This window comes from Gadus chalcogrammus, chromosome 3, assembly GCF_026213295.1.
Source record: "Gadus chalcogrammus isolate NIFS_2021 chromosome 3, NIFS_Gcha_1.0, whole genome shotgun sequence".
Classification (NCBI taxonomy): Eukaryota; Metazoa; Chordata; class Actinopteri; order Gadiformes; family Gadidae; genus Gadus; species Gadus chalcogrammus.
In genome coordinates this window covers 23,219,214-23,232,441 of record NC_079414.1, presented here as the reverse complement: position 1 = coordinate 23,232,441, position 13,228 = coordinate 23,219,214, and the positions used below count along the sequence as shown (strand labels likewise).

The window sequence follows — 13,228 nt, the reverse complement described above, 5'->3', positions numbered from 1 at the left end:
CTTCTGTGCTAGGGTAGACTTGAACTCTGCAATGGGAGTTAGTTTTAGTTAGGACTTAGTTTTTTTTTCCAAAATAAGATCAACAGTCTTGTACCGATGATTTATTTTCTATTGATTTTCGTCGTTTTCATATTCGTAATCTGATTAAATGAAAATGAGCTATGCCCTTCTTAAACATCAGACAGACTGGATGAGTAGAACCATTTGAACCAAAAAAAACACCACTTCCAGAAACCACACGGTCTGAGTGACCACGTCGCCACTAGGTCTATCGGACAGGGCACTCAGTTGTGCTTCCTGCTACACTCACCCCTAACGAAGAGATGAACCAATCAAAGACATGCGCTCACCACTAACGAGGACAGATTAACCAATCCCAGGCCTGCACTCGCCACTAACGAGGACAGATTAACCAATACAAGGACTGCACTTGCCGCTAACGAGGACAGACAAACCAATCATAGGCCTGCACTCACCACTAACGAGGACAGACAAACCAATCAAAGGCCTGCACTCACCACTAATGAGGACATATGAACCAATCCCAGACCTGCAATAGCCACTAACGAGGACAGACAAACCAATCACAGGCCTGCACTCACCACTAACGAGGACAGATGAATCAATCACAGGCCTGCACTCACCACTAACGAGGACATATGAACCAACCCCAGACTTGCACTCGCCACTAATGAGGACAGACAAACCAATCACAGGCTTGCACTCACCATTAACGAGGACAGATGAACTAATCACAGTCCTGCACTCACCACTAACGAGGACAGATGAACCAATCCCATGCCCCCTCTTACTGATTGCTGTCTGTCATTCTGTGCGTTTCCTGTGCAGTGGATGAAGGCTGAGGAGACGGGCACGCCCATCCGGATCGAGGACGCCAACCAGTTTGTGCCCCTCAACACGGACCCCAGCGAGGTGCAGCAGAAGAGGAACAAGGTGAGGGACACACTCCATCACTCCCTCTTTTTTTCTAAGTGAGGGGGGCCAAGCGCAAAGTGCGAGGCCACCTGTTGTATTTGTTAGTGTTTTTATTAATATTCCGCTAGATTGACCTACACAGCAAAAAACTGCTGTGTTGCTTTTTAGGAAACTTTCTACAGCTGCAGAGGCTAAATATTAACAGAGAAGAAAGATTACACTGGTTGGCCCAAAGGTGGCGCTAAAGCAATCGCCCAAGAACGCAAAATTTGAACAAGCATATCTCGTTATACCTGCCTACGTTAACCAGTGTATGACAGGTAGAAATTCACGCACACACATGAACTAGATGCCATCTCTACGCTATTTAATTCAACCACAATATAGTTGGTGTGTGTTTCATGGTTTTGTTGTACTTTTTGGTCCTATCACAGATCAGGGACCAGAACCGGATGGACATGATGTCATCAGGCCCACGTTCTCAGCACCTGGCAGGCATCCCTGTTGATGCGCCAAGACAGGTGGGTTTCAATGGAACACGTTCTGCCCACTTAGCGCACACTTCCGTTTTTGACCACTAGGTGGAGCCAGTATAACGTGTTCTGTATTGTTAGAAGAAATGTATGTCTGCTTAGTTTATTAATAACTTAAACGTTGTCCTCTAAATTAAAACCTAGTTGATGGTTAATATATGTCATTAAGTTGAGGATGAAAGAATAATTATATAGACTTATTAAAAAAAAGAAATTATACATATATTTACTGTTCGGTGTCTTTTTTTAAAGGACCATGTTCGGGTAAAAGTTCTGGTAAATATCCCCACTTGTGTCGAATGCCTTCATCTGTAGTGGTGTCGTGATGCCTGGTTGTGTCCTCCATAGTGAGTCGTAAAGAGCATGCCTTTATGTATCCAACGTAATGTGTACATCAAGATGTGCTTGGTAGCGCTAGTCTTTTAGCCCCGCTGTTTAGCTTCACTGTGCAGAAACCTGAAGGAAAGGTTCATTAATTGACTAGTGTGTTTCGTGTTTCGCACAGTTAATTGGCACCCCCCCCCCCCCCCCGCCGACCCCCTGGTATAAAGTGTCATAAAATACGTGTGGTTGTCTGAGTAGATAGTGGAGTGTCTGGCTGTTTTACGACGGCGTCTGGTGTCTCCGTGGTGGCGTGGTGTCACAGTGTCGTACGCAGCGGTATAAAAGGCATGCAGGACTTATTGGGTGTGAATTGCAGCGCGGAATGTGTCGTACACTGCTATTATCCCCGATGTGGTCCACACTTATCTTTTGTATGAGCACACTTCTTTTTTCTTTTTTTTTTTTGGCACTGTGATTAAGTGTGTGTCACTGCATAATACTGTTCTGGTGTGTGTGTGTGTGTGTGTGTGTGTGTGTGTGTGTGTGTGTGTGTGTGTGTGTGTGTGTGTGTGTGTGTGTGTGTGTGTGTGTGTGTGTGTGTGTGTGTGTGTGTGTGTGTGTGTGTGTGTGTGTGTGTGAGAGTGGGTGTTTTATTAGGAATCCGTCTTTGTCTGTACGTGTGTGTGTGTGTGTGTGTGTGTGTGTAGTTGTGTGGGTGTTTTATTAGGAATCCGTCTTTGTATGTACGTGTGTGTGTGTGTGCAAGGTGTCTGTCGGTTATCTGTGTTTGCCTTTATGGGTGTGTCTGTGCGTGTATGTACACTTTGTAACTATGATTATTTGTGGTTGTGGCATTGTGATTACAACCTTATTTTCATAAGTGTGTTCATGTGTGCGAGCACTTGTAAAGACATACGTGTGAACGTGCGGCACTACAGAGCTAATTCTCTCCGTTTCCGGCCCCCTCTCTCTGTGTGTGTGTGTGTGTGTGTGTGTGTGTGTGTGTGTGTGTGTGTGTGTGTGTGTGTGTGTGTGTGTGTGTGTGTGTGTGTGTGTGTGTGTGTGTGTGTGTGTGTGTGTGTGTACTGACTCTGTGTTCACGGCCCCCTCACCAGGTGTGTGTGTGAGTACTGACTCTCTGTGTTTCCGGCCCCCTCTCCAGGTGTGTGTGTGTGTGTGTGAGTACTGACTCTGTGTTCCCGGACCCCTCTCCAGCCCTACGTGCCCTCAGTGGAGGAGCAGATGGTTCAGCTGCCCCCCAACCCGTTCAGCGAGCTGTCGGAGGACTACCTCAAGACCGGGGAGAGGAGAGGCCTCAGTGGTACGACGACACACACACACACACACACACACGCATGTGCGTACGTACACACACGGGTATTCACACATGCACACGTGCGCGCACACAACTACTCGCGCGCACATACGTACACACACACACACACATACAACTACACGCGCGCATATACGTACACGCACGCCCCAACCTACACACACACACACACACACACACACACACACACACACACACACACACACACACACACACACACACACACACACACACACACACACACACACACACACACACACACACACACACACACACAAAGAGACTGTACCCAAGCACATACGAATCCGTTCTCACACTGTGTACGAGCCAGAAGGATCCACAAGCATCTGAATACACATTTCCCCTTTTTCTGTTTATGCCTCAATCAAGAATCATGCAATCCGACTCCACACATGGCTGCAACGCACTGGATAGAACTAGTGGGTTAGAATGAGACCAGGACTAGTGGGTTAGAATGAGACCAGGACTAGTGGGTTAGAGTGAGACCAGGACTAGTGGGTTAGAGTGAGACCAGGACTAGTGGGTTAGAGTGAGACCAGGACTATTGGGTTAGAGTGAGACCAGGACTAGTGGGTTAGAGTGAGACCAGGACTAGTGGGTTAGAGTGAGACCAGGACTAGTGGGTTAGAGTGAGACCAGGACTAGTGGGTTAGAGTGAGACCAGGACTAGTGGGTTAGAGTGAGACCAGGACTAGTGGGTTAGGATGAGACCAGGGGGTTAGAGTGAGACCAGGTGGACCGGTCCCATGCAGCTCTCATTATCAGAGTCTAGGCGGTATATCTCAGATGAAACACCAATCAGAGGGGAAATCTACACGGGATGAATAGTAAGGGGTCATCCACACAGGTTAGTGTGTGTGTGTGTGTGTGTGTGTGTGTGTGTGTGTGTGTGTGTGTGTGTGTGTGTGTGTGTGTGTGTGTGTGTGTGTGTGTGTGTGTGTGTGTGTGTGTGTGTGTGTGTGTGTGTGTGTGTGCTTGCTTGTGTGAGGCGCGTGTGTGGGTGTGTTAGACGTGTGTGTGTGTGTGTGGGTGTGTGAGCAGACAGGCGGACCAGACAGCAGGCCTTCACACCCGCCCCATGAGCCTGGGCCGGTTGCTATGACACCGTTGCCCCCTCAGTCCGATGACTCCCTGGTGGCCAATCTGCATACCAGCTGGAATCCAGCTGGAACACACACATAAGCACATAAACACACGCATAAGCACACAAACACACGTATAAGCACACAAACACGCGCATGAGCACACAAACATGCGCATAAGCAGCACACAAACGCGAGTATAAGCAAACAAACAACCACATAAGCACCCACCCACATACACTAACCCATTCTTATATACAGTCAGTGTAGACAGATAGACGGTCGTGTGCGTTTGAACCTGTCACATCATCTAGGAGTGTGCCCGATGTTACGACACACAACGTCGCCACATGACGCAAGAATACAAACCATTTCACATGAATGCCGTGTGATTCACATGTGACAACCCGGGGCATTCACAGATTGAGAATTGAAAGACTCAGCGTGCTACTACATTTGACATTCAATGCATTTAGCGGACGCTTCATCCTAAGTGACTTACCATAATTACATTTGTCAGAGGAAAGAGAAACAACCATATATCACTGTCGGAACAGTAAGGCTGTCCATAGAACATGCCATTTACAATTGCAATGGTTAACCCATTCCACGTATACAACAAGGATAGCTAGGAGGATAAGATGCAGCTGCACGACACTAAGTACTGTTTTTAAGTGCCAGGGCATACACCATACACAGACGCATCAGTGGACAGACTTCATACGGACAATAAAAGTCAGTCAACAGGAGCGTTTTACTGCATGCACTTGTAACGTTGGTTAGCTTCCAATAGTGTGAACGACCTGTTCGATCCATTTGAAACGCAGAAACGTCTCAAACGTGCACGCTTTGCTTTCGGACCCAAAGAACGCACAGAGATCTGATTGGCTTAATGGTGCCACTGAGCCATCAACCCTGTGTGGGTCCGTGGGCGAGGAGGAGAGGGGGATGGTGATACTAATAAGGTCGAGTAACTGCCGCTCTTAATGCTCTAAAGATTGACGATGAATGCATCCAAACGTCCAACTTCCTGCACCTCCGGTTTTTGGGATGCATCCCATCCAGTTCACACACCCTGCCCTGGCATTGTGTGGGCAACTGCCGCAGCCTGTCGGCCTGGGGCATGTTGTGGTCTGACCGGTTGTTTAGGCCCGACTTCACCACCTCCGATGCCAGGTATGTACGGCTGGCCCATCCAGACCACGCCTGCCTCAGACATTGTCGGGATCCGTGCTGCCGCGGCGATCATCTCTGCTCCTCAAATTCAGGTTCCGTGCTTCATGATGAACCGGGAGCTTGGTTAAGACGGAGCCCTTTGAGGTCAAATCACCACGTACTGGTTTTGTCAAAGCTCTTGAGAACATGAAATGATACCACCAGGTTGGCCTATAGACACTTTCTATGCAGTGGAATGTTAGAATATTGCAGAAATCCTTCATGCGTCATCACAACTGATCAGATGCAAGATCAAGATGCAAGTGTCACACACAAGGCGTCAGCGGTGGCGTCTTTTCATCCCAGAATGAATTATTCCACTGATTCAAACGGTTCGGGGGCCACTGAGATGTCCACGCATTTGGCGGACGATGAGGCTGGGACTATGTATCCGCATCTCGCTGTTCGCTGAAGGGACCGTCGCCCCCCTGTGACACCCCTGATCACAGCCTGGGAGCCACACCCACTGCCTGCACCATCTGACCCGGAGAGCAGCCAAGACGTCTGTGCATGTTTTGCATGCCTGCTCCCCGGGGAGATCTGAGGAAGGCCCGGTCGCACTGGTGGCCTGCCACCAACACACACAAAACACAACGCACAACGCACACACACACACACAGCCTAACAGATCTTTTTGGTCTTCTGTGAATGCAGCTGTGCATGATGGCATGTTCCTAACATTTGTGTGCTACCACTAATCTGTTAACCCTCCCTTCCCCGCTGCCCCTGCCTCCCTCCCTCCCCCGCCCTGCCTCACCCTGGCCACACATGCACCAACCAACACACACACACACACACACACACACACACACACACCAACACGTCACCTCCACCCCCCGCTCTCTGCCACCATACCACTCACCCACCCGCAAACACATTCACACACAATGTGAAAATCCACACTGATCCAAACTCTTGTACCACATTCTGATTCACCCGCCCACATACACATCAACACCCTGCCCCCCCCCCCACACACACACACACACACACACAACTTGCTACCCATACGCACACACACACACCCTTCCTCCCCCCCCCCCCCCCTCCCCCCCAACCGTACCTCCCTGCAGATGGCGAGCACGAGCTAACATCCGACGACGGTTCCACTCTCTCTCAGTCTCTCTCAGTGTCTCTCAACCAGACGCCGCAAGGCACACCGGCCAAGCAAGGTATCAGAACGAGAGGGGCGGCCGCTCTCCCGCCATGTCCTCGCTCCTCTGTGTGCGGGTGCACGTGTGCGGGGGTGCACGTGTGCGTGCATGTGTGTGGTGTGCTTTCTAGAAAAGCGCGCGGTGTGTGTATGTGAGTGTATGAGCGAGCGGGCCCCGGTGAGGGGATTGAATTGCCGCGAGCGCGCTTCAGTGCGATGTCGAGACTGATGTTACACTACTAAGACCCGGCCCGCGCGGGCCCAGCCGGGCTCCCTGTTTCCCCACTGTGGGCCATTCATTGTGCGGCTGACATTTGAGGACGGTAGCGGAAGGCAGCGGAGGGCTGGGAAGGAGGCTAGTGTGTGTTTCCCTTTGAGCTGCTCTGCACGACATTTCTGGTTGTATCGACCGACCCACGGCGTGTTTTTCTGTTCGAGTCTTGAGTCCCAGCACGCATCACAGCGAGGCGTCTATCAAGAGAAACGCCGCAGAGATAAAGGCTTAGTTATGGTTTCACGTCGACACAACACAAGAGGGGTTTACGGCCCCGTCACGTAAACCCCGACGCAGAACCATAACAGGTTTGAGACTGCGTCGAAGCGTCTTCGTGGTCATTGCGTTGCGTCAACGTGGAAGCATAACTAAGCCTTTAGACACTGCAATGCTGCAGGGGGTCAGGGGAGCTGTCCTTTACTCTGATACGCTGGTTCGAGGGACTGATCTCAGTATTCCACCTTTACACCAAAAAACCAGGGCGATTGTTTGTCGCGAATCCCTCCCTTCGACCCCTTGACCTCCCCCCTCCCCACATCTTGGTTTGACCTCAGCGTCGGGGCATTGTGCTCCAGAAGGCCCCTCAGCATTCCTGGTGAGGGGAACTGTGCCACGCAGTAACAGGACGCTCGGGGCCCCTTCTCTGTGTTGTTCTACCGCCGCCGCAACATGCTTGCGTCAACAGAGAAGGGCGCCCGTCATACAAAGATGAGAGGGGAAGTGGGTGCATTGCGGTCGTGCTCACATGACCTAGTTTCTTCCCCGGGGGGGTGACTGGAGGACAGTGTGTGAGCAGGGTCAACAGGGTTCAGAGCCCCTCCCTTGTCCTGTGACTCACCGTCCTTCAACGGGACTGTGTAGTTTACTGCAGGTTGTCCTGAGCAATGGGTGTCCAGTATACATATTGTTATTATTAGTAGTAGTATTTATATGGCCAGCAAGCATCCTTATTTCACCGTTATTATCTGAATTGGGAGTCCTGTGCTAGATGCACCACATTTAGAGCAAGGGATTGTGGGGGATTATTCTGAGCAATGGGTGTTAAGTATAAAGTTCAGTTTACATATAATTATTATTATTATTATTTGTAATATTTATATGATCAACAAGCATCCTTATTTCACCCTTATTATCTGTATCGGAGTCCTGTACTAGAGGCACCACATGTGGAGCAAGGCATTGTGGGGGAAGCTCAGCGCTGCTAGCAGAGAGTGGACTTCCTACCGGGCTCTCTGGGCGCCACCAAGATGGCTTGTTCCCACCGTATGCTAGTCGCTACAATTCTGCCGCCGTTCTTTGTAAAACCTGCAGCATTTGGCACCGAGTTATGATGAACGCCTCTTTACTCGACTATTTTTAAGGGAGTTAATATATATTTTTTGCCAAACGGCAGGGGTTTCAAAATTAATTACAAAGTGTTGGGCTTTCAGATTTGATTGTTGGATCAGCGCCACTGATTAACCCTCCAACTAACTAGCGGCGCCCAGGGAGTTGCAGTGTTTTAGACATTCACCGTTTCAATTAGCTAACCAACCAATCCACGGGTCCATCGATCCGTTTTTGATATTCCATTGTTCAGCATTGTAACGACCATCGAAAAGAACAAATGAACCATTGGATAGTCGTGGTTAGGAGGAAGACACAAAGGAGGACAAAACCTACTGGGCTTAATTCCCATGTGTACGATGCTTGACCCCTACCCACCCCCTTAACAAGAGTATCTGAATTCCCTGCATTTCACCGGATAAAGAACCTCAGAGGATTTACATTTACATTAAGGGCAATTACCAGACGCTTTTATCCAAAGCGACTAAAATATGTACATTTGTCATAAGATAGGTACACGAAGGATGTTCATAGAACCAAGTGCAACGCACAAACAATCGCTAGGTTAACCATTACCCCGTGTTCAACATAGATAGCTAGGATAAGATGCTACATAACTAAGCATTAGAACTAAATGCGACACACAATAAGTACGTACATTAAGTGCCAGGATTTACAACATACATACAAGTACTGCAAAGAGCACTGCTGTCTGACACCTCTAACCATCTCCCTTCTCTTCCCCCCCCCCCTCCCCCCCCAGAGCACCACGGCAGCGGCCTGCTCAACGGCAACGGGCGCAACGGCGGCGGCGGCGGCGCGGACGAGGAGCTGTCCCGGCGCGTCAGTCAGCTGACCACCAGCGTGGAGAGCGTGACGCTGACGCTGCGGCCCGGCGACAAGATCGAGGAGCTGGCGCTCTCCCCGGAGAGCTCGCCCTCCAAGTCGCCCAACGGCAAGAAGAAGAAGAAGTTCCGCACGCCGTCCTTCCTGAAGAAGAACAAGAAGAAGGACAAGCTGGAGGCCTGAGGAGGCCCCGCCCCTTCCTCCTTGTCCCGCAGCAAGGAGCGTGGCCCGCTGAGGCCCCGCCCCCTCGCCAGAGAGGAAGAGGAAGGAGTAGTAGTAGTAGTAGTGGCGGCGGCGAAGGGGTATTCCCTATCTGTTTGTTTTGGTTTTGTTTCCGTATGGTTTTGTTCATGTTTGTTTTCACTGTCGATATCGTTGTTTTGCTTTTCTTTCGTCCATTTTCTGATTTTAATAGATTATCTTTTTTTTATTTTCTAACAAAACATGACCGTACTATATGGTTGGCCGAGGAAGATATATATAATTGGATAAATACCAAAAAATAATAGAAAACCCCGCGTTGACGGTGCAGAGTTGTGCCGGAGGGGTTGGGTACAACCTGACGGCGGTGAGATGTCTCTGGTCCGCTGCACACTGCACGCTGGTGCAGAGTTGTGTCAGCTGATACCACTCCGTGCAGATCCTGAATTACTGGCTCGCCCTGTGCTGCGCTTCCCCCTTGGCTAGGGATGGCATTCAAAACAGCCCCCGTGTGTCTCTGGCGCCATGACAACCCCGAGTCGAGGCCGACGTTTGGGCTCCGCTTATGCAGTCGCGCGTGTGTAGGTAAACTGGAACGAGGCGCACGGAAATGATCCTCACACTGGAAAGAGAAATGTGTTTTTTTCTGTTAAGGTTTTTGTTTTGTTGGCAGTTCAGCTCTGGCGGAGTTTGCGTTGCGTTTTTTTATCTCTAGAAAGATCTTTTTTTTTTATTATCTTTCAACCCACTTCTCTCACTCTTTCCCCTCGCTCTCTTCAAAGAGCCTCATTGCTGTCTAATTGCAGTCCAGAAGGCACTGGCAGAAGCCCTGGGCTAATTGTGGACTAAATCCAATGCTGCAGTTTCAGTTGTCGTGCTTCTGTTCTTCGTATTCTTAGCTAGGCCAGGAATGCTCGCTCCTTTCCTTGCCAGAAAACGATACAAAAAAAGACAGAAATGTTTCGGTGAGTGGAGGTTCTGACCCTTGGAAGAGAGGCTTACCTCCTTACTTCTATGTAGCATTCAATGTATTCTTTTGTAACTTGCTTTTTTTGCCAAACTAAAAAACAGAGTAAGGAAAAAACAAACACACAATCACGTTTTAGTGAAGCCTCACTTGTTCATGTCATACCTTTTAGCCGGGCGAGAACGCAAACGTCATCTCTGGAAAAACTTGCATCTCGGTTTGTTTTGCTTTGACTTTTTAAAATTGGACGTGGAACTCCTGAGTTGGTCATCTCTATTTTCTACTCATTTCTATACTTTTACAGAGAATACAAATATTAAGCATGTTTTCTTTTGTGCAAGAATTCGTTTTTTTATTTACTTAATACATTCTGTAGTGTTGCCTGGTTTCTCAAATTATACGAGTCTTCATATTACTAAAAAAACTGCTATATAACACAACTATATGAAAACTGGATATGTTGGCTATAGATTTGTACCTATATATTTTATTGTGCTGCACTTTTTGTAATATTTAACACATAGTAGTTGGTTTTACCAAGAGAGTAGGGTCTAGAGTCTTGTCGACGCTTGTGCAAAAGACAGACGAGTGAGGCGTTGGGTATTCGAACAACTCGAGAAGGAAGGTGTGTTTAATCGAGGGGGAGAGAGAGAGAAAACAGGGACTCAGAGTCACACACAGGTTATTACTGCTCTTCCAAACAGGGGATACGAATGGCACCCCTCTCATCACGCCCTGTTGCATCAGGGTCTTCCCCAGGCATTTGGTATGCTTGTGTTGCTTCTAAAGCCATATTGTCATCGTTTTCTCCCTCAGACGTTTTAACCATGAGACAAGGCGGGCTATTATGGTCTGCTTGATCAGCGACAAGTATGAAGTTTCCTTTCCTCCCTCCTTTCCCCCCTCTCCCCCCCCAAACATGAACACGCAGCAGATACACTCATGGCCGTGTGCATTTCTGTATTGTGCTGAGTTCTCCACTTTTAAACTGGAAGTGAGCGCGGGATCTAGGGCACACTATGTTGTCATCGATATCCTAACACGACGAAAAAGAGAACAAAATACCCTACATACCTTGAAGCAATTGCATTGTGACCCAGTTTATCCCCCAAAGCCAAAGTGTAACAGTTTACCACACGTTCCCTCTCCAACCGATCCACACGTCCCAGCTAGCGATGTGAATCCTGTTGGTTTATTGCGAGGTGTGTGTGTGTACCTCTAAAACCTACAACTGGAAGGGCTGATCTCAGTACACCTAAAGGAAGGAGATGACGGTTAAAGGGAAGTGATTTTGGGAGTGTAGTGTTGCGGTGGTTAGTGGCACATTTAGGCACCAATGTTTTAATCCTTCAAACTCCTTTAATTTCATTTCTCCTTTTGGAAAAAGGAGAAATTGTTTTGTAATGCAGTTCAGCTTTCTTTATTTGAGCTTCTTAAGACTTTTTAACATCTCAATTTGTGACCCTGATGAACTGAATCTGAATCACATTGTTTGTATTTGTTTCTGCTTTCTGACCATTTGCACCTTGTTTTATTCATGCCTCCCATCCACATTTTTTTTTTTTTTCATTTTAAGAGGATTAATGAGTTTGGCTTTGGCGTACCGAATGAGCCAAGTTATTTCAAGACCTGTGAAAATTAACGGTATTCTAATGGAGTTGCTTTTAGGTGTACTGCTAATCAGTGTAAATTCACAAATAAAACTATTTTATGAAAACCGAAGCTCAATTTCAGTGTTTGTCAAAGAAAAACACAAACGAAATCCCACCGCAAGATATTCCACAATCCGCATTCATAAACATCAACCTCATTCCCAAACTCTTAATTTGAGCATAACCCGTTCACATTCATTTATAATTTTTGCTTCACAGACATAACCTACCACAAACAGAGTTGCAACATATGTTTCTAGTTGATTGTTAATTCCCATTCAAGTGGTAATGTAATGACTAGATAGACAGACTAAAGTACAGTTCCCATGGGGTATAATCAAAACCACGGGGACAGTAGTGCATGTGCTGCGGTGTGGAGAAATCCACCACAGCACTCATTTCAAACAATGGCTGCACCCTGACCTGTCTATCAGCCCTAATGGTTAATCTTTAAGAATTTTGCTGACTGTAATATGAGTATCAGTGCGCCTACAAGTTCAAAATCTGGATAAAAGCCAACGAGGTGTAGAGTTGAGTGCTAATGGTGACTGTGAGTTTGGTAGACGCAAACCAAAGCAGAGAAGAGCCGCAAAGAAATTGAATATGTAAATGTCTTTTACATCTGTCGTTTAAGGAAGTGTTGTCAGACGGCCTGTGAAATTTTGACCGACAATGACACCCAGTCATGCCCTGATACGATTTGCATCGCGAGGCAGGGGGGTGCGTGCAGAGAGGTTGAACACACAGTTAAAACCATGTTGAGTGACACTTAGTACAATAAGGGTACATAAATGACCATTCATTTACGTTAGTTAATAGTTAACTATTGGTCTAGTAATCATTTACTAATGGTGTTCATGTCAACTAAGGTAATGGTGCTACTTAAGGTAATGACTCGTAACATATTTGATAGCCCAACCCCAACCCCTATGCTAATGCTTCCATTTAATGCTTATACTGCATTAACTGACGTTAATTAATGGTTAAGTAATGTACACTTATACTGTAGTGTTACCAACTGTTGACCTTATCGTGTCAAGATGTCGACCAAACCGATTCCTCCACTCTGCGGTGCAGTTTGTGGTGCAGAGTGTATAGTTTAGCATCAGAGTACCAACGTAAGTTTATCTATAATTTTGACATGATAGGGATGGTTCCGTTTGCTGCTGCCGAAGTTGTAACACTTGGTGTTATCTGCCCGGATCACGTGGAGCCTCTTATGGTAAATGATGATGATGATGTAATTCTGTCCCCATCTGGGGAGAAACCAATTATAGACCTCGAGCAAAGACGGTGCTGCCTCTGTTCCAGGGAGGACATTGCCTGTTCTAGTGAAGATTCAGGCCACTGGGGAAATATATGCGC

General features: G+C 47.7%; 1 protein-coding gene across 4 annotated transcripts in view; it reads left to right on the top strand.

Moving 5' to 3' along the window:
- add3a (adducin 3 (gamma) a) overlaps positions 1-12,503 on the top strand; it is a 61,441-nt gene extending 48,938 nt beyond the window's left edge. For 2 of the 4 annotated variants that reach the window (XM_056586791.1, XM_056586792.1), the window contains exons 11-16: positions 850-954; positions 1,371-1,457; positions 1,722-1,745; positions 3,009-3,114; positions 6,518-6,616; positions 8,961-12,503. In XM_056586791.1, coding sequence (XP_056442766.1) covers positions 850-954; positions 1,371-1,457; positions 1,722-1,745; positions 3,009-3,114; positions 6,518-6,616; positions 8,961-9,226 — 687 coding nt within the window. In that variant the 3' untranslated portion in view covers positions 9,227-12,503. The remainder of the gene's footprint in view (positions 1-849; positions 955-1,370; positions 1,458-1,721; positions 1,746-3,008; positions 3,115-6,517; positions 6,617-8,960) is intronic. The other 2 variants (XM_056586793.1, XM_056586794.1) reach the window with 2 other exon arrangements.
- The last annotated feature ends 725 nt before the right edge of the window (positions 12,504-13,228 follow it).